General features: G+C 45.4%; 1 protein-coding gene across 1 annotated transcript; it reads right to left on the reverse strand.

The window, feature by feature from the left end:
• Positions 1-332: 332 nt before the first annotated feature.
• On the reverse strand, positions 333-10,873 carry LOC121550050 (protein CDV3 homolog). The gene is made up of 5 exons (XM_041862150.1): positions 10,466-10,873; positions 6,987-7,063; positions 6,716-6,846; positions 6,401-6,563; positions 333-1,508 (listed from the first exon to the last, which is right to left on the reverse strand). Exons 1-5 carry the CDS (start codon positions 10,670-10,672, stop codon positions 1,379-1,381), a joined length of 708 nt encoding a protein of 235 aa, XP_041718084.1. The 5' UTR covers positions 10,673-10,873; the 3' UTR covers positions 333-1,378.
• Positions 10,874-26,040: the final 15,167 nt, after the last annotated feature.

Here is a 26,040-nt window from a genome sequence, read left to right on the forward strand (position 1 = left end):
GTAACAAAATGTGGAAAAAGTCAACAGGTCTGAATACTTTCCGAATGCACTGTATGTAATCAAAAATGGACAGCAGTATGACAGACCGTACTTACTGTGGTCAATTACAGGCATTAAGTACAGAAGGGTCATTTTTGGGACGCTGTAGCTAATGTCTTTGCAGCTGTAACAATGTCAGTCTACTTCCCCTCTGTCCCACCTCTACACAATGATGTAAGTACATGAACACTGGTGGAGAAACAGCCCTCAAAGTAAAACAAAAATGACAAAACTCAGGACCGAATCCTCAGAATGCTTAAAAAAAAGTCATCTACCAAAGGAATGACTTCAGATTAGAAAAGAGGACCTTTAATAATGGTTTGCCAATGTTAATAATCAAATAAAAAAGGGTGAGCAAGTCAAACAGTGGATATGAAGGACAGTCGGTGTAATCTTCTGACAAACTACAACTCAGCACTACATTATTGAACTGGGATGGTTGGTTGCCCTTTAAGTGGTGAGATCCAGAAGGCAGGCAACAGCCCATGAGACGACAAGCAGGTTTCTCTCCAGAGGACGAAGCAGTTTCTCTTTACAGTAAGGCCACTTTTAAATAGTAATTCTGAATGAGGACCATAACTTCTCTCCCGTGTCCACAGATCTTTGCAGGAGTCCCTTTCTTGAGGAAAACAAAGTTTCTAAGTGAAAGAGCCTGGTGGTTCACTCTTTTGCAGGGCTGGTGTTTGCCCCACTCACCACCAATAACAGCAAAGGCCCGCTCAACTCAGGTAGTCGCCGCTCACTTGCCCAAACCATAACTCCAACACACCCCAACAATTACAAACCATGTGCAGTTCGGGATATAACAATCTAGCAAAAAATATATCCATTCTCAACACTCCGTAAATTCATCTTGCCCAATTTGTCTTCTTCGATCCTCTGTGGCTTTATCAAAGAAAGTTGAAGTTCAGAGAGAAGTTGTACCATACAACTGCTGCTCTGAATACAATCCACAAAAGACAACCTAACGTTGCCTTTGCTGTTGTTGCTGCTGTCATATAGACTTTATATTTGTTTTGTTTCAGTTGATCCCTGTTGCCACAGCCCTTTTGGATGTAGTCCTTCAGTTTTGCCAACCAGGTGCTTTGTGTATGTAATGTATATACATGAATGCATTGACATAGTGTCTGTGTAAATGTAAAGTGTGTGTGTGTGTCTCAGTGTATATGGTTGACTGTGTGAGGTGTTTGTATGTATACTGTATGTATTGTGCTTTGGTGTGTGAGAAGGAGAGAAGGTCCAGTGTTGTGGTGGCAGCAACGCCAGTTCGTTGTCAGAACTGTGCTGTAGTTCAGCGCCATCTGTCAGCTGGGCAAGACCACGCTGGCTGTGCAGGGCACTACTTGTCCCCCAGGATGGCGTACTGGTTACCAAGCTCCAACTGCTGCAGGGAAGCCCCACTGCCGCCCTCCTCTCGGCCACGGTTTTTGTGTTTCACAACCTCAAAGGTCTTCTCCATCTCCCTGTCCCTGAAACCCAAGCATTGGACATATTAAAAAAATAAAAAGACGTTTCTACACTGTATGTGTGCCCACCTTTGCATGTGTCTAAAGGCGTCCGCATACATAGGTTTAGTTCGCTTCTAGCAGAACTCGGCTAGGCGAAGCGACGTCTGATTGCATACCCCTTAAAGACCTCCGCTTGAAAAACAAGAACAAATATTACTGTTGTTTGTCCCTCGTGCCACCGCAGCAACAGCCAGAAAAACTTCCTAAAAATTGTCTGAATTAAATCAAGATAATTCATGAAATCTGGCATGAATTGATGTTATTGTCGAGGAAGTCTGTCGCGTAGTCAAAAAAGTCACACAAAAATGTGCATGAAAACTAGTAATCTCTCGCTGAAAGACTACACACACTTCATGTTCCCACTCATATTAGGAGTAGTACTGATGACCAATCACTGATGAAGGGCGTAGACTTCGGCTTTCGAAATTCGACTTGCCTCAAGATTTTTTTTTGGAGTGCACTAGAGATGACCCCAATTAGTCGACTGGTCGATTGTTTGGTCGTTAGGCTGTTGGTCGACCGAGATTGTTTTAGGCGAGCAGTAACATACAGTGCATTCAGAAAGTATTCAGACCCCTTGACTACTTCCACATTTTGTTACGTTACAGCCTTATTCTAAAATTGATTAAATTATTTTTTCCCCCCCTCAGTCTACACATAATACCCCAAAATGACAAAGCAAAAACAGGCTTAGAAGTTTTTGCAAAATAAAAACATAAATCACATTTACATAAGTATTCAGACCCTTTACTCAGTACTTTGTTGAAGCACCTTTGACAGGGATTATAGCCTCGAGTCTTCTTGGGTATGATGCTACAGGATTGGCACAGCTGTATTTGGGGAGTTTCTCACATTCTTCTCTGCAGATCATCTCAAGCTCTGTCAAGTTGGATGGGTAGAGTCTCTGCACAGCTATTTTCAGGTCTCTCCAGAGATGTTTGATCGGGTTCAAGTCTGGGTTCTGGACATTCAGAGACTTGTCCCGAAGCCACTCCTGCATTGTCTTGGCTGTGTGCTTAGGGTTGTTGTCCTGTTGGAAGGTGAACCTTCACCCCAGTCTGAGGTCCTGAGTGCTCTGGAGCAGGTTTTCATCAAGGATCTCTCTGTATTTTGCTCCGTTCATCTTTCCCTCCATCCTGACTAGTCTCCAAGTCCCTGCCACTGAAAAACATCCCCACAGCATGATGCTGCCACCACCATGCTTCACCGTAGGGATGGTGCCAGGATTCTTCCAGACGTGACGCTTGGCATTCAGGCCAAAGTTCAATCTTGGTTTCATCAGACCATTGAATCTGGTTTCTCATGGTCTGCGAGTCTTTAGGTGCCTTTTGGCAAACTTCAAGTGGGCTGTCATATCCCTTTTACTGAGGAGTGGCTTCCGTCTGGCCACTATCATAAAGGCCTGATTATTGGAGTGCTGCAGAGATGGTTGTCCTTCTAGAAAGTTCTCCCATCTCCACCGATGAACTCTGGAGCTCTGTCAGAGAGACCATTGGGTTTTTGGTCACCTCCCTGACCAAGGCCCTTGTTCCCCGATTGCTCAGTTTGGCCAGCTCTAGGAAGAGTCTTGGTGGTTCCAAATGTCCTCCATTTAAGAATGATGGAGGACAATGTGTTCTTGGAGACCTTCAATGCTGCAGAAATTTATTGGAACCCTTCCCCAGATCTGTGCCTCGACACAATCCTGTCTCAGAGCTCTACGGACAATTCCTTCGACCTCATGGCTTTTGCTATGACATGCATTGATGACTCCAATCAAGTTGTAGAAACATCTCAAGGTTGATCAATGGAAACAGGATGCATTTTAGCTCAATTTCGAGTCTCATAGCAAAGGGTCTGAATACTTATGTAAATTAGGTATCAGTTTTCTTTATTTTTAATACATTTGCAAAAAAACTTGTTTTCACTTTGTCATTATGGGGTACTGTGTGTAGACTGTTGAGGAAAAACATGAATTTAATCAATTTTAGAATAAGGATGTAACGTAACAAAATGTGGAAATAGTCAAGGGGTCTGAATACTTTCCGAATGCACTGTACACACACACACATATATTTGCGCCCATCTCATTGAACTAATCCATTGCGGAGGCCTAGACTAAACGCTAATTTATGCTTGATCTGAAATTGTGGTCAGAGGCTCCATATGGAGGGTGTGAAGCAATTGCGGCGCCTCCAGAGGCATACAGAGGCCAAATCGAGCTCCGTACTGCATTGCCATGCACCTCCCAAAGGGCTCTGTACAGCTCTGCACTGACATGATTGGTTGACGACAGCTCTGCACTACTCCGCGAAGCACAAGAAATATGACTACCCTGACTTCTGCCGAGGCCGTATCACCGCAAATGCTGCATGGCCAATGCAGACGTCGGACTGACCATGCACCCAGACGCACAATGTACTTTCTCCCGCAAATTTGTGCACATTCGTTTCATAACTCAATTGTGTGAATTGTTAGTGTATATCAATTTCCCATTACATATAACACCAGTAGTACATTTACCTTTAGGTCCTAATCTACAACGTTTGTTACAGTAATTTCTGTTAATGCATTCGATATTATTATTCCAGTCTTCCTGTTATATTTGTCGGCGTGGACACATTGTTTGCAGAGAGCACAAACTATGCTACGCTTGTGAGAAACAAGTTTTGGTTTATTTCATTCCATTTACGAGTTGTCAATTTAGTAATTGGCCTATAGGCTACCTGGCCTAGAAGTTGGCCTATAGGCTACCTGGCCTGCGCGCAAATAAAGGCATATAAATGTGCTCATTTGAGGATCTGATAGTATTTCTGATTGGCTTAACCACCACTAATGACCTGTGGAGCTTCTCAAAGTAATGTTTTCTTCACCTCAAACAGCAAGCAAACAAAGTCTGTTTTTACATCCATTGAGAATTACAATAGTTCCTCAATGTATTTGGAAAATCTTTCCAGCGCTCTCGCTTTCAATAACCACTCAGCATGAAAGGGAAAAATGTCATGCTCTGATCTAGTGGAAAAGTCATAAAATAGGCCTACCTGATTACAGTGAGGGAAAAAAGTATTTGATCCCCTGCTGATTTTGTATGTTTGCCCACTGACAAAGAAATTATCAGTCTATAATTTTAATGGTAGGTTTATTTGAACAGTGAGAGACAGAATAACAACAAAAAAATCCAGAAAAACGCATGTCAAAAATGTTATAAATTGATTAGCATTTTAAATGAGGGAAATAAGTATTTGACCCCACTGCAAAACATGACTTAGTACTTGGTGGCAAAACCCTTGTTGGCAATCACAGAGGTCAGACGTTTCTTGTAGCCACCAGGTTTACACACATCTCAGGAGGGATTTTGTCCCACTCCTCTTTGCAGATCTTCTCCAAGTCATAAAGGTTTCGAGGCTGATGTTTGGCAACTCTAACCTTCAGCTCCTCCACAGATTTTCTATGGGATTAAGGTCTGGAGACTGGCTAGGCCACTCCAGGACCTTAATGTGCTTCTTCTTGAGACACTCCTTTGTTGCCTTGGCCGTGTGTTTTGGGTCATGCTGGAATACCCATCCACGACCCATTTTCAATGCCCTGGCTGAGGGAAGGAGGTTCTCACCCAAGATTTGACGGTACATGGCCCCGTCCATCGTCCCTTTGATGCGGTGAAGTTGTCCTGTCCCCTTAGCAGAAAAACACCCCCAAAGCATAATGTTTCCACCTCCATGTTTGACGGTGGGGATAGTGTTCTTGGGGTCATAGGCAGCATTCTTCCTCCTCCAAACACGGTGAGTTGAGTTGATGCCAAAGAGCTCGATTTTGGTCTCATCTGACCACAACACTTTCACCCAGTTCTCCTCTGAATCATTCAGATGTTCATTGGCAAACTTCAGACGGGCCTGTATATGTGCTTTCTTGAGCAGGGAGACCTTGCGGGCGCTGCAGGATTTCAGTCCTTCACAGGGTAGTGTATTACCAATTGTTTTCTTGGTAGAACTATGGTCCCAGCTGCCTTGAGATCATTGACAAGATCACCCCGTGTAGTTCTGGGATAATTCCTCACGGTTCTCATGATCATTGCAACTCCACGAGGTGAGATCTTGCATGGAGCTCCAGGCCGAGGGAGATTGACAGTTATTTTGTGTTTCTTCCATTTGCGAATTATCGCACCAACTGTTGTCACCTTCTCACCAAGCTGCTTGGCGATGGTCTTGTAGCCCATTCCAGCCTTGTGTAGGTCTACAATCTTGACCCTGGCATCCTTGGAGAGCTCTTTGGTCTTGGCCATGGTGGAGCGCTTGGAATCTGATTGATTGATTGCTTCTGTGGACAGGTGTCTTTTATACAGGTAACAAGCTGAGATTAGGAGCACTCCCTTTAAGAGTGTGCTCCTAATCTCAGCTCGTTACCTGTATAAAAGACACCTGGGAGCCAGAAATCTTTCTGATTGAGAGGGGGTCAAATACTTATTTCCCTCATTAAAATGCAAATCAATTTATAACATTTTTGACATGCATTTTTCTGGATTTCTTTGTTGTTATTCTGTCTCTCACTGTTCAAATAAACCTACCATTAAAATTATAGACTGATCATTTCTTTGTCAGTGGGCAAACGTACAAAATCAGCAGGGGATCAAGTACTTTTTTCCCTCACTGTACTTCTTATCAGTGCTTGACTTGGACTGAAATAGGTTCCGGTACTCATTTTGGTTGCTGGTCCTGTTTATACTTATTCTATAAGAGGAACAAGAGCTCAAGCAGTAGGAAATCTGAGGTGCCGGTACTCAGTTCCGGTTAGCTCCTGCCCAAGTCAAGCACTGCTTCTTATCCCTTGCACAAATAGCCTACAGAAGCATGCGATATCTGAAGTTGAGGTGCACTCACCTGCGTGTCTCCACATGCTTGGAGCCGGCCCCGAGTGACGGGAACTGTGTGTCGCTGAAGATCTCAGGGGGCCCCTGGTTGGGGCCACGCTTTGTGGTAGTCAGTCGGGCACCTGGGGGGCGGTACACCCCAGAAGGCTTGGACTCAGGCACCTCTTCCACCTCTGTAGAGACGACAGCAGAGATGAAAAACAAGGGGCAAGGCTCATCATTAGTAATTCATATTAATTGCCAAAATGTCTATTAGAGTAACCCTTTTTATACTACAATAAGAGAATGTGGAAGTGATACGTAGAGTGGAGAGAGGTATACCCACCAACAGGTGCAGCGGCTGGAGGCGGGGCGCCAGATTTGTTCCAGGGCCCAGAAATTTTGTCTCCACTAACCAGGATGATCTCTCCATCCTCACCGAACTCCTCCTCATACTCCTCTTCCTCCTTCTCATCACTGCCACAATCGCCAGAGAAAACCCATTCAACAGAAATGTGCCACTAGTACAGACGTTTAACATGTCATCAGGGTAGTGCGTACTGTTTTCTGCCCACTGAATGAATGTGACCCTGTTCCCTCCTTATGTTCAGACTTACCTTATCTGCAGAGCCTGCAGTCTGAGTCCACTGTAGTCCACCTCCTTTGCCTCAAACTCCTTCCACTCCTCATCCTCCTGCAGACAGAGCACACACAGCTTATCAGTTACACACCCCACTAACTGATGGTTTAGCAATCCAAGGCTTCATAGTTCATACATTTGCGTTGTCATCATGTCAATCTCAATTTATCATGCTTATAAGCAAAAACTAAAGCAGGAAGCACCAGTGACTCGGTTAATAAGGAAGTGGTCAGATGATGCAGATGCTAAGCTACAGGACTGTTTTGCTAGCACAGACTGGAATATGTTCCGGGATTCTTCCGATGGCATTGAGGAGTATACCACATCAGTCACTGGCTTCATCAATAAGTGCATTGATGATGTCGTCCCCACAGTGACCGTACGTACACACCCCAAACAGAAGCCATGGATTACAGGCAACATCCGCACTGAGCTAAAGGCTAGAGCTGCCGCTTTTAAGGAGCGGGACTCTAACCCGGACACCTATAAGAAATCCTGCTATGCCCTCCGACGAACCATCAAACAGGCAAAAGGTCAATACAGGACTAAGATTGAATCGTACTACACTGGCTCCGATGCTCGTCGGATGTGGCAGGGCTTGCAAACTATTACAGACTACAAAGGGAAGCACAGCCGCGAGCTGCCCAGTGACACGAGCCTACCAGACGAGCTAAATCACTTCTATGCTCGTAACGAGGAAAGCAACACTGAAGCATGCATGAGAGCATCAGCTGTTCCGGGTGACTTTGTGATCACGCGCTCCGTAGCCGATGTGAGTAAGACTTTTAAGCAGGTCAACATTCACAAGGCCGCAGGGCCAGACGGATTGCCAGGACGCGTACTCCGAGCCTGCGCTGACCAACTGGCAAGTGTCTTCACTGACATTTTCAACATGTCCCTGACTGAGTCTGTAATACCAACATGTTTCAAGCAGACCAACATAGTCCCTGTGCCCAAGAACACTAACCTGCCTAAATGACTACCGACCCGTAGCACTCACGTCTGTAGCCATGAAGTGCTTTGAAAGGCTGGTCATGGCTCACACCAACACTATTATCCCAGAAACCCTAGACCCACTTCAATTTGTATGATGCAATCTCTATTGCACTCCACACTGCCCTTTCCCACCTGGACAAAAGGAACACCTACGTGAGAATGCTATTCATTGACTACAGCTCAGCATTCAACACCATAGTGCCCTCAAAGCTCATCACTAAGCTAAGGACCCTGGGACTAAACACCTCCCTCTGCAACTGGATCCTGGACTTCCTGACGGGCCGCCCCCAGTTGGTAAGGGTAAGTAACACCACATCTACCACGCTGCTCCTCAACATGGGGGCCCTTCAGGGGTGCGTGCTCAGTCCCCTCCTGCCGACGACATAACAGTGGTAGGCCTGATCACCGACAACAATGAGACAGCCTATACAGAGGTGATCATAGACCTGGCCGTGTGGTGCCAGAATAACAACCTCTCCCTCAACGTGATCAAGACAAAGGAGATGATTGTGGACTACAGGGAAGAAAAGAGGACTGAGTACACCCCCATTCTCATCTACGGGGCTGTAGTGGAACAGGTTGAGAGCTTCAAGTTCCTTGGTGTCCACATCACCAACAAACTATCATGGTCCAAACACACCAAGACAGTCGTGAAGAGGGCATGACAATGCCTATTCCCCCTCAAGAGACTGAAAAGATTTGGCATGGGTCCTCAGATCCTCAAGAAGTTATACAGCTGCACCATCGAGAGCATCCTGACTGGTTGCATCACTGCCTGGTATGGCAACTGCTCTGCCTCCGACCGCAAGGCACTATAGAGGGTAGTGCGTATGGCCCAGTACATCACTGGGGCCAAGCTTCCTGCCATCCAGGACCTCTACACCAGGCGATGTCAGAGGAAGGACCAAAAAATTGTCAAAGAATCCAGCCACCCTAGTCATAGACTGTTCTCTCGCCAAATCTAGGTCCAAAGGGCTTCTTAACAACGTCTACCCCCAAGCCATAAGACTCCTGAAGAGTTAATCATGGCTACCCGGACTACTTGCATTGTCTCCCTACGACAGAGCCTGGATTCGAACCAGGATCTCTAGTGGCCACTTAGACCACTGCGCCACTCACTTTAACTCTACCCACATGTACATATTACCTCGACTAACCTGTGCCCCTGCACATTGACTCTGTACCGGTACCACCTGTATATAGCCTTCCTACTGTTATTTTATTTTACTGCTGCTCTTTAGTTGTTTTTTAATTTTTACTCATCTATTTTTGACGTAACATTTATTTTTCTTAAAACTGCATAACATTTGATTTTATTTGAAACTTTGACCATGAAAAGGAACGTATGTCACAAGGTGCCAAATAACTAGAAACTAGGATCTGGATACAGGCCACGCCCTGACTTTGGGCGGTGATCACAACATATTATCACAACGCCTCTGGAATGAGTGTCAACCTCAGCACAGAACCACACCAGGGTGACACCCAGAATATCAATTAGCTTAGGTATCCCTGAGAGGGGACTGGTTGACAGTTACCCTAGGCAGCTGATAGTGCCGATCTATCGCCCATGCACTATATCAGCTGCCTAGGCTTGTTGAGCGGTTATCAATCAGAATCATAATAAAATGTGTATTTGGTAACTAGCTAACGTTACCTGCTGCAAATGCTACTTACTAACATTATCACCAGTAAATTATACTCTCAGTACATTTTTCTGCACAAGAAAGGTTATGAGTCTAACAGCTGGAGTCCCCATTTCCCAGGCTAACCATCTGTAAATTCTGAGAATAATATTAGAGGCCTAAGCATCTAGAAAATCGTGCCAACTAGCTAGCAACATTACTAATCTTCCAAATGTACAGCTTTGTCAAAATTAATTAGCTAGTTGGCAAGCTAGTTATATTCACATTCGTCACGAGGCATATGTTGCTGGCTATATTCACCAACAATATTACAATTCGTCACGATGCATGTTGCTGACTAGCTAGCTAGCTAACGTTACGCCCTAGCCTAGACTTAATCCAATGTGTGACAGTTTTCACCTTTTGAAAACATAATAGCCACTAGTCAGTTAGCTAGCTGATTAACGTTGACCAATCGAGAAAGTTGACACTTTCGCGGCCTAAAGTTACCTAGACATGTCTGCTTAACATCTGGAATAAGTATTGAGCTTGCTGGCTAGCTAGCGAACTCAATTATTGGATTGCTGTTTGAGGAACTAGTTAGCTAACCTTAAATATTTATCCCCAGAAGTCGTGTGTTAAGCCAGTATAATATAATAACTAGCCAGCCATGGTTTATTACTAAACAGCCACGAGTCGTCACTGTTAGCAGGCAAACTAGCTAGCTAGCAACATATTGAGTTGGCTAGCTAGCTAGTAGCTACATCGGCTAGTAGCTACATCGGCCATGATCCAACTGCTAACTACTAGCTAGCGCGGCGCTAGCTAACGTTACCTTCTCCGGCTGCGCATCTTGATTTTCATTTTTCGTGCCGAACTTCTCCTTTTCCTTCTTGTTCTTTTTCAATACAATTGGTGTGGGCCCAGATGGGGCTTCTTTTCCCTTGCCTCCCTTTTCTTTCTTCTTTTTTTTATCCCTCTTGGCAAAGAAATCATCCAGGCTCTTCTCCGGGGCAGCGCCACCAGTCTCTACATCGGCCATTTTCTTTCAGAAATGAATGCTAAGCAATGACAAATGTCAATTTCAAAACGTCTCTTTAAATCAATTGATGGGGAGGGCTTAAATTCTTATTCGACCAGAGCAATCTGTTGTGAAAAACAAAATGTAGCTACTGTCTGACCGCCTGTCTTTCAATGAGCCACATTATTGTGGGGCTGTGCGGCTCGCTCACTGGTATTTGACAGGCGAACCGGATGTACAGTCAATACTTTCCACGATGGCCCGGATGAGCATGAAGAGAAACATAATGGACATGCTGAAGACCCAATTAAATTGCATGTCATTTTTGATCACCACCTATCGCATTAGGCCGGTAATAATCTGGTACCAGACCATGAGGTCTACTGTAGTGGTCTTCGCGGATCAATGTATTGTGTTGATCATTGACTAGTTGATCATGGAACAAGAGAGAAGCACTTAAAAAATATATTTAATGTATTCATGAGTGTACTTGTTTTGTCAAAGCCATCATTCCAAGTATTGCCTGTTCACCCCGCTATCATCCAGAAGGCGAGGTCAGTAAAAGTGCATCAAAGCTGGGACCGAGAGAATGAAAAACAGCTTCTATTTCAAGCCATCAGACTGTTAAATAGCCTTCACTAGCGCATTAGAGGCTGCTGCTGCCTATTGAAATCACTGGCCACTTTAAGAAATGGAACACTAGTCACTTTAATAATGTTTACATATCTTGCACTACTCATCTCATATGTATATACTGTATTCTATTCTATCATATTCTACTGTATCTTAGTCCATGCGCTCTGTCATTGCTTGTCCATACAGTTGAAGTCGGAAGTTAGGTTGGAGTCATTAAAACTTGTTTTTCTAATTTCTTGTTAACAAACTATAGTTTTGGCAAGTCGGTTAGGACATCTACCTTGTGCATGACACAAGTCATTTTTCCAACAATTGTTTACAGACAGATTATTTCACTTATAATTCACTGTTTCACAATTCCAGTGGGTCAGAAGTTTACATACACTAAGTTGACTGTGCCTTTAAACAGCTTGGAAAAATTCCAGAAAATGATGTCATGGCTTTAGAAGATTCTGATAGGCTAATTTACATCATTTGAGTCAATTGGAAGTGTACCTGTGGATGTATTTCAAGGCCTACGTTCAAACTCAGGGCCTCTTTACTTGACATCATGGGAAAATCAAAAGAAATCAGCCAAGACCTCAGAAAAAATGGTAGACCTCCACAAGTCTGGTTCATCCTTGGGAGCAATTTCCAAACGCCTGAAGGTACCACGTTCATCTGTACAAACAATAGTACGCAAGTATAAACACCATGGGACCACGCAGCCGTCATACAGCTCAGGAAGGAGACGCGTTCTGTCTCCTAGAGATGAACATACTTTGGTGCGAAAAGTGCAAATCAATCCCAGAACAACAGCAAAGGACCTTGTGAAGATTCTGGAGGAAGCAGGTACAAAAGTATCTATATCCACAGTAAAACAAGTCCTATACCGACATAACCTGAAAGGCCGCTCAGCAAGGAAGAAGCCACTGCTCCAAAACCGCCATATAAAAGCCAGACGACGGTTTGCAACTGCACATGGGGACAAAGATCGTACTTTTTGGAGAAATGTCCTCTGGTCTGATGAATCAAAAATAGAACTGTTAGGCTATAATGACCATCGTTATGTTTGGAGGAAAAAGGGGAAGGATTGCAAGCCGAAGAACACCATCTCAAACGTGAAGCACGGGGGTGGCAGCATCATGCTGTCAGGGTGCTTTGCTGCAGGAGGGACTGGTGCACTTCACAAAATAGATGGCATCATGAGGAAGGAAAATTATGTGGATATATTGAAGCAACATCTCAAGACATCAATCAGGAAGTTAAAGCTTGGTCGCAAATGGGTCTTCCTAATGGACAATGACCCCAAGCATACTTCCAAAGTTGTGGCAAAATGGCTTAAGGACAACAAAGTCAAGGTATTGGAGTGGCCATCACAAAGCCCTGACCTCAATCCTATAGAACATTTCTGGGCAGAACTGAAAAAGCGTGTGCGAGCAAGGAGGCCTACAAACCTGACTCAGTTACACCAGCTCTGTCAGGAGGAATGGGCCAAAATTCACCCAACTTATTGTGGGAAGCTTGTGGAAGGCTACCCGAAACGTTTGACCCAAGTTAAACAATTTAAATGCAATGCTACCAAATACCAATTGAGTGTATGTAAACTTCTGACCCACTGGGAATGTGATGAAAGAAATACAAGCTGAAATAAATAATTCTCTCTACTATTATTCTGACATTTCACATTCTTAAAATAAAGTGGTGATCCTAACTGACCTAAGACATAATTTTTACTAGGATTAAATGTCAGGAATTGTGAAAAACTGAGTTTAAATGTATTTGGCTAAGGTGTATGTAAACCTCCGACTTCAACTGTATATGTATATATTCATAAATTCAATTCCTTAATAGATTTGTGTGTATTGGGTATATGTTGTGAAATAGTTAGATATTACTTGTTAGATATTACTGCACTGTTGGAGCTAGAAGCACAAGCATTTCGCTACATCCGCAATAACATCTGCTAAACACATGTATGTGACAAATAAAATGTGATTTGATTTACAAGCAATGTGGTTGTCTACACTCTGGATGTGACCTTAGATGAAATCATAGGTATTTCTGCTCCCATTCAATGTTAGTTCACACTTAAAAATATGTATATTGTGTGTTACTGGTTTCCACTAAAGGAACACATGCGGGATGCCACCGTGTGGGCTTAGCATGGGACTGGGCTGCCCATAGAGCAGTTTATTAGGCCTACTATTGGGCTGGGGCACACCAACATATTTTATGTGTTGAGGGCCTACATGGTCACCTCACACAAAGATACTGTACATGTCTCTCCACCCTAACAAAGGGGTGCTGTCAAAATGTGACTGAATTCAAATGGATTTACCCTAAAGTACATTTGAAGACATCATAATGATGACAAAAAGTTTTCCTAAAAGTTGTTTCCTACTAATTATTTGCCTACATTAGGAATTGCATCATATTTCCATGCCACTATAGTGTAATTTAGACTAAACAATCATTAGCACCTGGGCATCACTCAACTTTTGGGAGCCACTATGGCTGAGAAGTCTATAGAACGCTCATAACAATGGCGTGACACGACCTAGTGACGGAGGTGCAGTAGTATGAGGAAAATTACCTTGCACTTACCTTGCTCTCCTCAGTTTCTTTACCTCAGTCGGCAAACTGGAAATTTCTGAAGAAATAGGGAATATATTTGAGTGTTAAACCACTACTAGGCTATCCTTTTTAAATGTAATATTCAACGACGAAAATGTTGTGAAGATAATTTTATTTATTTAGAATTGTATCTTTATTTAACTAGGCAAGGTAGTTAAGAACAAATTCTTATTTACAATGACAGCCTACCCTGTTCAAACCCGGACGACGCTGGGCCAATTGTGCGCCGCTCTAATGTGTCCAGAATGTGCTCCACTGTCTCCCTACAATTCTTGCACATTCATTGTTTTATTGTGTGAATTGTACACTTATACAGGTACTGATGAGAGGATATTAACCAGGTGTGTGTAATAAACAAGACAAAACAAGTGGAATGATGAGATGAGGAGCGGCAGAGGCTAGAAGGCCGGTGACGACGAATGCCGAAGCCTACCCTAACAAGGAGAGGAGGCAGCTTCGGAGGAAGTCATGACAGTACCCCCCCCCCCCTTGACGTGCAGCTCCAGCAGCGCGCCGACACCGGCCTCCGGGACGGCCAGGAGGACTCGGAGCAGGGCGAGCCAGATGGCGACGGTGGAAATCCTACAACAGGGAGGGACAAGGATATCCCTCACTGGGACCCAGCACCGCTCCTCCGGACCGTACCCCTCCCACTCCACGAGGTACTGAAGGCCCCCCACCCGACGCCTCGAATCCAGGATGGAACGGACGGAGTACGCCGGGGACCCCTCGATGTCCAGAGGGGGTGGAGGGACCTCCCGCACCTCAGACTCCTGGAGCGGACCAGCCACCAACGGCCTGAAGAGAGACACATGGAACGAGGGGTTAATAAGATAATCTGAAGGGAGTAGTAACCTATAGGTAACCTAGTTTATCCAGGCGGAGGGGCAGATTCAGGTTCGAGAGCCAGACCTGATCACCCGGTACAAAGACCTGGGCCACACTGCGGTGGCGGTCAGCGTTGGCCTTCTGGCGACGCACGGCGCGCTGGAGATGGACGTGAACAGCGTTCCACGTCTCCTCCGCTCGCCGAAACCAGTCATCCACCGCAGGAGCTTCAGTCTGGCTCTGATGCCAGCCACGGTGCCAGAACCCGCTGATAACCTAAAACACATTGAAATGGCGTTAGGTTAGTGGAGGAGTGGCGGAGAGAGTTCTGGGCATATTCGGCCCATGGCAAGAACACCGACCACTCCCCCGGCTGGTCCTGGCAGTAGGACCGCAGGAACCTACCCACATCTTGATTCACCCGTTCCACCTGCCCATTAGACTCGGGGTGAAACCCAGAGGTCAGGCTGACTGAGACCCCTTGACGTTCCATGAATGCCTTCCAGACCCTGGATGTAAACTGGGGACCCCGGTCAGACACTATGTCCTCTGGCACCCCGTAGTGCCGGAAGACGTGAGTAAACAGGGCCTCAGCAGTCTGCAGGGCCGTGGGGAGACCAGGCAGATGAAGGAGGCGGCAGGCTTTTGAAAAAGCGGTCCACAACGACCAGGATGGTGGTGTTACCCTGAGAGAGGGGAAGATCAGTAAGAAAGTCAACACAAAAGTGGGACCATGGCCGTTGTGGAACTGGTAAGGGTTGTAACTTACCCGCTGGGAGGTGCCTAGGTGCCTTACTCTGGGCGCACACCGAGCAGGAGGAGACACACACCCTCACGTCCTTAGCCAAGGTAGGCCACCAGTACTTTCCGGTCAGGTAGCGCACTGTACGGCTGATACCTGGGTGACCAGAGGAGGGGGACGTGTGTGCCCAATAGATCAGACGGTCACAAACAAGAGATGGCTCTGTGCGTAACGCCCGCTCTATGTCCGCTTCCATCGCCCACACTACCGGCGCCACAACGCAGGGGGCCGGGAGTATGGGGGTATTGTCTATGGGCCTCTCCTCTGTGTCATACAGCCGTGAGAGTGCGTCTGCCTTCACGTTCTTCGTACCCGGGATGTAAGACAGTGTAAAATCAAACCGGGTGAAGAATAGGGCCCACCTGGCCTGGCGAGGGTTCAGCCTCCTCGCTGCCCAGATGTACTCCAGGTTACGGTGGTCCGTCCAGACGAGGAAAGGGTGTTTCGCCCCCTCGAGCCAGTGCCTCCACACGGTCAGGGCTCTGACAACAGCCAACAATTCCCGATCACCAACGTCGTAGTTCTGCTCCGCCGGGCTGATCTTCTTGGAGAAGAACGCACAGGGGCGGAGCTTGGGTGGCGTGCCTGAGCGTTGAGATAGGACAGCGCCTATCCCTACCTCAGACGCATCCACCTCCACTACGAACGGTAGTGATGGATCAGGATGGGCCAGTACCGGGGCTGAGGTGAACAGAACCCTCAGGTTACTGAAGGCCCTGTCAGCCTCAGCAGACCAGCGGAGCCGGGACGGCCCACCCTTCAACAGAGAGGTGATGGGAGCTGCGACCTTGCCAAAGCCCCGGATAAACCTTCGATAGTAGTTGGCAAAGCCAATAAAGCGCTGCACCTCCTTTACCGTGGTTGGAGTCGGCCAATTACGCACGCTGAAATGCGATCTCCCTCCATCTCCACACCTGAGGTAATAATGCGGTATCCGAGGAAGAAGACGGACTGTTGGAAAAACAGACACATTTCTGCCTTGGCATACAGGTCATGTTCCAACAGTCGGCCCAGCACTTTGCGAACCAGGGACACATGCTCGGCGTGCGTAGCAGAATACACCAGAATGTCATCGATGTAGACCACTACACCGCGACCAAGCATGTCCCGAAACACCTTGTTCACAAAGAACCGGAAGACGGATGGAGCATTCATCAAACCGTAAGGCATCACCAGGTATTCGTAATGCCCGTGGTTGTGCTGAATGCTGTCTTCCTCTCGTCCCCCTCTCGGACACGCACCAGGTTGTAAGTGTGTGAATTGAACCATTTTCCTATCCTGCTAAGCATTCAAAATGTAACGAGTACTTTTGGGTGTCAGGGAAAATGTATAGAGTAAAAAGTAAATTATTTTCTTTAGGAATGTAGTGAAGTAAAAGTTGTCAAAACCATAAATAGTGAGGTAAAGTACAGATACCCCAAAAAACTACATAAGTAGTAATTTAAAGTATTTTTTACTTAAGTACTTTACACCACTGACTTGAATACATGTAATGTTGTCCTTGAAACATTTAATCGAAATGCTGTAGAATTCCATTCATTCCTATGGAGGACTGCTCCTACTAGGGAGTGCCAATATGGCCGACCGGTGGCTTCAAAGCCTCTTAATGGCCAATACGTAGCATCAGCAATCCAGGGTTTATATACGTCATTGGTCCCAACCTAGCTTTGGGACACATCGGGAGTCTGTGTAGTGGTTGGACTCCCTGAGTTGTGAATGGTTCTGGAAAATAACCCTACCACAAACCCTACACCAAAAAAACATTATGTAGGGTGCGCGTCATACCGGAGTGCCCTGCCATAAGGGTGGGTACATACATGCGCCCCGGAGGGGCGTTGGCAGGCGTTGGTCCTCCGGAGCCGCCAGGCGGATATCTTCATCCACATCCCAAACGACAGGTGCCACGATGAGAGACGGAGGCAGGATAGGACCCCCCAGATCCTTCCTTTCTCCGGTATGGTGCATCCTAGAGAGTGAGTCGGCTTTCACATTCTGGGATCCTGAGCGGTAGGACAGAATAAACTGAAAGCAAGGTGACGTGTAGCGGAGAAGGCAGTGGCACGGTGGTCAACCCCCATTCAGAGACCAGCTGCCTATCTATAAGGTTCCCCGCGGATCCGGAATCTATCATTGTCGTGGAAAGCGAAGAGAAGGAAGAACCATTCACCGTTAGGGGAACTAAAAACAATGGTTTGGTGACAGGTGATGACGGAACACCCTATCCCTATATAGCCCTATGGGCCCTGGTAAAAAGTACACTGAACACCTTCCTAATATTGAGTTGCACCCCCTTTTGCCCTCAGAACAGCCTCAATTCGTCGGGGGCATGGACTCTACAAGGTGTCGAAAGCGTTCCACAGGGATGCTGGCCCATGTTGACTCCAATGCTTCCCACAGTTGTGTCAAGTTGGCTGGATGTCCTTTGGGTAGTGGACCATTATTGATACACACGGGAAACTGTTGAGCATGACAAATCCAGCAGCGTTGCAGTTCTTGACGCACTCAAACTGGCACCTACTACTATATCCCGTTCAAAGGCACCTAAACCTTTTGTCACCCTCTGAATGGCACACACACAATCTGTCTCAAGGCTTAAAAATCCTTCTTTAACCTGTCTCCTACCCTTTATCTAAAATGTATGCACACATGACTGTAAGTCGCTTTGGATAAAAGCGTCTGCTAAATGGCATATTATATTATATTATATTATATTAACACTCACGGAGCGGCGATGGGAGTCATACCGCCTAAATAGGGAGCCACCAGGAGATCTGTGGTCCGTGGTGGTGTAGGGGGTGCTGCCCACCTCCATTTGTTAGGACTCGGAGGCAGTGCGGCTTCCATAGCTCCGATGGGGTGAGCGTCGAGGCTCCGGGAGGTGTTGGGAACGCCGTCGGTCTCTCAACATGTCGTCAAGACGAATGGAAAAGGCGATGAGGGTATCAAGGTCCATCTCGTTATCCCGACATGCGAGTTCCGTTGTGATGTCCTCCCGTAAGCCTCTCCTGAAGGCCATGCGCAGAGCACGCTCATTCCAGCCGGAAGACACCGCTACCGTGCAAAAGCTCAGGGCGTACTCGAACGCGGCCCCCTGTTGTAGCCGGAGGAGACACTCACCACCGTCCTATCCCTCCGTGGTATGATCGAACACCACCCTGAACCGAGCGAGGAAGGTGAAGTAGGGAAGCGCCGTGGCCTCAACTCCTTCCCAGACTGCCGTGGCCCAATCCAGCGCCTTTCCCTTCAGCAGTGAAATCACCAGCGCTATCCTGGCTTGGTCCGATAGAGATGCCCCACACTGACGCATCAGATACAGTGAAACCTGTAGCAGGAAGCCTCTACATTTCGTAGTTTTCCCGTCATAGCGCTCCGGCAGGGCGAGGGGTCCCTCAGACGTTGGTGATAGCACGGGAGGAGGTGGACTGGGTGCACTCGCCGCTCACTGTGGTGGAACCGGAGCGATGGTCAGTTTATGCAGCGTTTGGAGCACTTCCTGAATGGCGGCGTTCAGCTGGGCAATCTGCTGCTGGTGCTGGTCGAGGCGCTGGGAAACTCCGGGAGGATTACCTGCTGCATCCATCTTCGTGATTGGTGTGTGATTCTGTGATGAGTACTGAGGATACGAAGAGGCAGGACGCAGACGCAGGAATCAGCAATGTAAAGGTTTACTTAACACTGAGCAAGAGAACAACAAAAAGCGAGTACACGACATGACACTAACAATCACACACAACACAACACTGAACAGTCCAGGGCTATATAGGGGTGGTGATGAGATGATGAGGTGCAGGTGCGCTGGAGGTGATTATTGTGCGTTGGGTTTCCATTCCGGTGTTGCCGAGGTGGTGCGTTTAGACCGGTGGCTCAGTAGACCGGCGAATCAGAGTGCCGGAGGGGAGCAATGGGAGGAGACGTGACACCTTCTTCCAAAGCTTGTTGAATGCATTCATTGAAACAATAAGAAAACAAAAATGTGGGATACTGAAATCAATTTCTGTTTTGGCATCTTAAAAGGTAGAAATTGAGTTATGCCTAATGTGGCAATTCATATAATTTTTCCAAATGAATTATTGTTACTCTAAAAAAAATGCTGGGTTAAAAATAACCCAATCTGGGTAATTTCAACAACCCAGCGTTGACTCAATATTGTTCAAACACAGCATTGGGTTAATTCAACCCAGCTGGTTGGGGTTGAGTGCTTGACCCAACTGCTGGGTAAATTAGAATATATTGCTGGGTTAAAACAACCCAGTGTGTTGGGTTGAAACAAACCCAGCAGCCTTCAGCTCCCTCCACAGATTTTCTATGGGATTAAGGTCTGGAGACTGGCTAGGCCACTCCAGGACCTTAATGCGCTTCTTCTTGAGACACTCCTTTGTTGCCTTGGCCGTGTGTTTTGGGTCATTGTCATGCTGGAATACCATCCACGACCCATTTTCAATGCCCTGGCTGAGGGAAGGAGGTTCTCACCCAAGATTTGAAGGTACATGGCCCCATCCATCGTCCCTTTGATGCAGTGAAGTTGTCCTGTCCCCTTAGCAGAAAAACACCCCCAAAGCATAATGTTTCCACCTCCATGTTTGACGGTGGGGATGGTGTTCTTGGGGTCATAGGCAGCATTCCTCCTCCTCCAAACACGGCGAGTTGAGTTGCTGCCAAAGAGCTCGATTTTGGTCTCATCTGACCACAACACTTTCACCCAGTTCTCCTCTGAATCATTCAGATGTTCATTGGCAAACTTCAGACGGGCCTGTATATGTGCTTTCTTGAGCAGTGGGGACCTTGCGGGCGCTGCAGGATTTCAGTCCTTCACGGCGTAGTGTGTTACCAATTGTTTTCTTGTTGACTATGGTCCCAGCTGACTTGAGATCATTGACAAGATCCTCCCGTGTAGTTCTGGGCTGATTCCTCACCGTTCTCATGATCATTGCAACTCCACGAGGTGAGGGAGATTGACAGGTCTTTTGTGTTTCTTCCATTTGCGAATAATCACACCAACTGTTGTCACCTTCTCACCAAGCTGCTTGGCGATGGTCTTGTAGCGCATTCCAGCCTTGTGTAGGTCTACAATCTTGTCCCTGACATCCTTGGAGAGCTCTTTGGTCTTGGCCATGGTGGAGAGTTTGGAATCTGATTGATTGATTGCCTCTGTGGACAGGTGTCTTTTATACAGGTAACAAACTGAGATTAGGAGCAATCCCTTTAAGAGTGTGCTCCTAATCTCAGCTCGTTACCTGTATAAAAGACACCTGGGAGCCAGAAATCTTTCTGATTGAGAGGGGGTCAAATACTTATTTCCCTCATTAAAATGCAAATACATTTATAACATTTTTGACATGCGTTTTTCTGGATTTTTTGTTGTTATTCTGTCTCTCACTGTTCAAATAAACCTACCATTAAAATTATAGACTGATCATTTATTTGTCAATGGGCAAACGTACAAAATCAGCAGGGTATCAAATACTTTTTTTCCTCACTGTATGTGACACGTATTAATGTCAAAATAACATGCAGAACAGGCAACCCAATTTTGTATTTATTTTTTAGCTGAAAATGCCTGCCCCACCTGCCCTGAATGACAGGTCGCCACTGAGAGTTCTTAGAGATTATACATATGCCTTTGTTGACAGGAAACTTTTTTTGTTGAAGCCAGCTATTTTGTGGTAGGGTTATTTTCCATCACCAGCCACCAGAACGATGCACAACTCAGGGAGTCCAAACAATACACAGACTCCCAATGTTGTGTCTCAAAGCTAGTCCCAACCCACGTTTTGACAACTTAATGGAAACTTGCCTGCCTGCCCGCCCATTTGATCGGTGCCAAATACATTTGATTGACAACTAAAGAGATATGCCAACTGTGGATAAGTCGTTCAAGTTCAGCATAGTTAGCTAGCAAAGTGATTCACATTTCTTGCTAGCTAACCAAATGACTCCGGCATCTCTAGCTGTAGCCACAGAAAAATGAAATGGGGGGAAAAAGTCCGACACTTGTCCAATGACATAACATCCTCCCAGCAGTTAGCTAGCTAACATTAGGCTCCATGTTTTTAGCTTGCTAAATAAATAGCTACATAAATAGATAAGCTTGCCTATTAGCCACATTACGACTGACTTGTGATCATTGCGCTTGCTTGTTTGATTGTATTGACATTCCCAGCCTCAGTTACAATCGTCAGTTTTGTCCAAAATATTGAGTAATTGAAACTGAAACAGTGCATCCCGAATAGCTGGAGGAAGCAAACAATGTACCATGCCAGCTGTGATTTACAACCTGATAGCAATATTTGTTGGATTACCAAGAAATGTATTGGTGAATTATATTAATCATGCATTGAACTGCATCCATCTGTTCTGCCAACAATGCTTTACTCTACATCATGGAATTTTGAGTCAAATAGAGCCTATTTTTAAAACCTCTTATAAAGTTGGTTTTGTAGCATAAACTGGGAATTTGATATTTTGTACTGATATTATGATTGTCTGTTTGTATCATATCTGCAATGTAGTTAGAACGCTGTCAGTACCACTTTAACTAATGTTAGCAATTAAGGTTAGCTTGATAGCTTAGGTTCGCAAATATAGCTAGCTAGCTACCTAGGGAACTAATGTTAACTTATAAACAACTGATCAATTTGTCCAATATAGCTAAATTGACTATTTGCCAATCAAATACAGAGTCCAGGTCACATTTGGCAACGTCCCCTGTTTGCCATTGGGCCAATTTACGAGGACCTCTGTGGAGGAATCCCAGTCCACGTTGTTGAATTTATCTTAATTGTCTTCATAGCCATCTATGAAAGTATTTATTTCCTATTTCCACCGTACCCTCCTAACATTAGCTATACAACAGGTGGGTCTAATCCGGAATGCTGATTATTTTAAACCGCATTCCAGCCGGTGTCTATTCCACAAGTTACCACCAGCTAAATCTATGACATTAAAATGCCTATTTACTCTGTTCCATCTGACTGTGCAATCCACTGTCTCATCAGCCCAGCCAGGCAATTATAAACTCAACTATAAAAAGCATCTAGACATTATCTCAAATTACTTTTAGATTAACATTTAGTTTTCAACAGTGGAGATTTGTATAAACCTTGCTGTCTGTCTCTCTGACATTTGCAACATTGTTTCAATATTAGAATTCGATCTCCAGCTGTCCCATAGTAATGAACGTGTCGGGAGTCGGGACGAGACAGACAGGCAGGCAGCTTTTCTCAGCCAGTCGAAATCATGAATCAGCTGGCATCATTTTTATGGATATATACAAAGAAATGTCAATTGAAAAACGGTAAAATGAAACAAAGTGCAGCTAATTTGCAGTCTTTACAGCTTCAGTTTGAAGTGATTGTGTTAGCTGTGTTGTTTGCTAGCTCCTCTGAACAACAGCCAGGCGAAATCGTGCCTCATTAGCTCAATGATATGGATGCATTCAAATAAATGTCACTGGAAAACAGCTTAAGCAAATGCAAATGCAGCTACTGTTGTTATTCTGGCTGCACTGTTTGACGTGACTGTAAGTTAGCCGTAGTTGGCTAGCTAGCAAGCAAGGGATAAGAACGTTGCAAGCCAGTGTGGCAATGGAACATTTAGAATGAACGACTGGGTCGCGACTCTGGCAACCGAACCGATAGAATGAACGACCAGCCAGTTTGGGTAGCAACCCTAGATTTGTGTTGGGTCTATATCTTGTGGAAAGAGGAAATAGTATGAATGCATTCATCAAAATAAAGTTTTTAATGAAAATATGTCAATCATTATTTGAATATGTTGGTAACCCGTTGTATAAAAGTGATAATGCCGTCAAACTGGTGCCAATATATCCTCCAAACACTGGCTTCTCGGGCATTATTACAGTGGGGAAAAAAAGTATTTAGTCAGCCACCAATTGTGCAAGTTCTCTCACTTAAAAAGATGAGAGAGGCCTGTAATTTTCATCATAGGTACACGTCAACTATGACAGACAAATTGAGATTTTTTTTCTCCAGAAAATCACATTGTAGGATTTTTAATGAATTTATTTGCAAATTATGGTGGAAAATAAGTATTTGGTCACCTACAAACGTGCAAGATTTCTGGCTCTCACAGACATGTAACTTCTTCTTTAAGAGGCTCCTCTGTCCTCCACTCGTTACCTGTATTAATGGCACCTGTTTGAACTTGTTATCAGTATAAAAGACACCTGTCCACAACCTCAAACAGTCACACTCCAAACTCCACTATGGCCAAGACCAAAGAGCTGTCAAAGGACACCAGAAACAAAATTGTAGACCTGCACCAGGCTGGGAAGACTGAATCTGCAATAGGTAAGCAGCTTGGTTTGAAGAAATCAACTGTGGGAGCAATTATTAGGAAATGGAAGACATACAAGACCACTGATAATCTCCCTCGATCTGGGGCTCCACGCAAGATCTCACCCCGTGGGAGTCAAAATGATCACAAGAACGGTGAGCAAAAATCCCAGAACCACACGGGGGGACCTAGTGAATGACCTGCAGAGAGCTAGGACCAAAGTAACAAAGCCTACCATCAGTAACACACTACGCCGCCAGGGACTCAAATCCTGCAGTGCCAGACGTGTCCCCCTGCTTAAGCCAGTACATGTCCAGGCCCGTCTGAAGTTTGCTAGAGTGCATTTGGATGATCCAGAAGAGGATTGGGAGAATGTCATATGGTCAGATGAAACCAAAATATAACTTTTTGGTAAAAACTCAACTCGTCGTGTTTGGAGGACAAAGAATGCTGAGTTGCATCCAAAGAACACCATACCTACTGTGAAGCATGGGGGTGGAAACATCATGCTTTGGGGCTGTTTTTCTGCAAAGGGACCAGGACGACTGATCCGTGTAAAGGATAGAATGAATAGGGCCATGTATCGTGAGATTTTGAGTGAAAACCTCCTTCCATCAGCAAGGGCATTGAAGATGAAACGTGGCTGGGTCTTTCAGCATGACAATGATCCCAAACACACCGCCCGGGCAATGAAGGAGTGGCTTCGTAGAAGCATTTCAAGGTCCTGGAGTGGCCTAGCCAGTCTCCAGATCTCAACCCCATAGAAAATCTTTGGAGGGAGTTGAAAGTCCGTGTTGCCCAGCGACAGCCCCAAAACATCACTGCTCTAGAGGAGATCTGCATGGAGGAATGGGCCAAAATACCAGCAACAGTGTGTGAAAACCTTGTGAAGACTTACAGAAAACGTGGGGTATGCCAACAAAGGGTATATAACAAAGTATTGAGAAACTTTTGTTATTGACCAAATACTTATTTTCCACCATAATTTGCAAATAAATTCATAAAAAATCCTACAATGTGATTTTCTGGAAAAAAAATGTCTCATTTTGTCTGTCATAGTTGACGTGTACCTATGATGAAAATTACAGGCCTCTCTGATCTTTTTAAGTGGGAGAACTTGCACAATTGGTGGCTGACTAAATACTTTTTTCCCCCACTGTACTTAATCGTACCGGTACAGTTGACAGCTGACAGTTGGAAACTGACCGTCGACAATTGATAGTGTTTATGTTTGGATCTTGCAGCAGTTTAGAATGTCTGGAGCTCTTTCTCCCGCTCTTGTGGCTGATGCATAACATTAATGTTAGACTGATGTTCGATTTCTACATGGATCCAGAGGAAACACGGCACAAAAGGGGGAGATATAAACTGTATGTAAGGGATAGCGAGGCTCCCATCCCTGGCATTACCAGCATAATTGGTCATACTTACATTTTACTTACTTACATCTTAAATCCATTGAGACCGCTAGGTATAGCCAATTTGTCGGAAACTTTCCAAATGTCGACAAAACTAAATATGCTAGTAAAGGCTGGATCTTTTAGTGGTGGTAAAATTAATTATGCGAGAAATGGTGGTGGAAAGTGTTGGTGAAACCATAAGGAGAGGAAGTACAAACCAACGACGCTAGACGGAGAGGAATATGCTTAAGCAAAAGGCAGTTTATTAAACAACAGAGATAGCTGGTACTGCTCAAGCTACATGCATGGACCCATTTCAGTTGCCTCTTATGGAGACAGTTGAAAAGGGATCAAAAACAGAGTTTTCAGCATTACTTTATACAATGCAACACAAAGGAAGGGGTCCTTCTTCTAGTCCCTTGATTGGTTCCGGAGGCGTAGGAGGCGGGTCTGCTCTGTCCAGAGTAGAAGCCCCATTTTGTGCACGGCAGAGTCCTCTGCCCTAGGCACCCGACCAGTAGAAAGAAGTGCAGTTTGTGTGTGTGCGTAACTCGTGAGGCATGAGGATGAGTGTGCGTATGCATGGAGATGTGTGTGTGAATGTGTGTATGTTTTCAAAGGAAAGTCTCGTGGGGAGCAACCAGATTGTGGCCTGTGGCGTGGGTGTTGTCCTTGAGAAGATATTGGCTCTGTCCATTGTTCTTGCATAGGAACAGCATTGATTGAAAACAAGCTCCTAACATTAAAATGGGTCATGCACAAGATTTTAGTCAAACCAAGCTATAACATTTTAATATTTACTACGACAAAAG

Source organism: Coregonus clupeaformis, chromosome 34 (assembly GCF_020615455.1).
Source record: "Coregonus clupeaformis isolate EN_2021a chromosome 34, ASM2061545v1, whole genome shotgun sequence".
Lineage (NCBI taxonomy): Eukaryota > Metazoa > Chordata > Actinopteri > Salmoniformes > Salmonidae > Coregonus > Coregonus clupeaformis.

What these genes read in the sequence shown, in the direction of transcription:
- LOC121550050 (XM_041862150.1), bottom strand. Translation starts at nt 10,672, where the DNA reads ATGGCCGATGTAGAGACTGGTGGCGCTGCCCCGGAGAAGAGCCTGGAT. An exon ending in AAGATGCGCAGCCGGAGAAG is followed by an intron (nt 7,064 to 10,465) that starts GTAACGTTAGCT and finishes CTCTGTCTGCAG; the next exon opens with GAGGATGAGGAGTGGAAGGA. An exon ending in TCCAGCCGCTGCACCTGTTG is followed by an intron (nt 6,564 to 6,715) that starts GTGGGTATACCT and finishes TCGTCTCTACAG; the next exon opens with AGGTGGAAGAGGTGCCTGAG.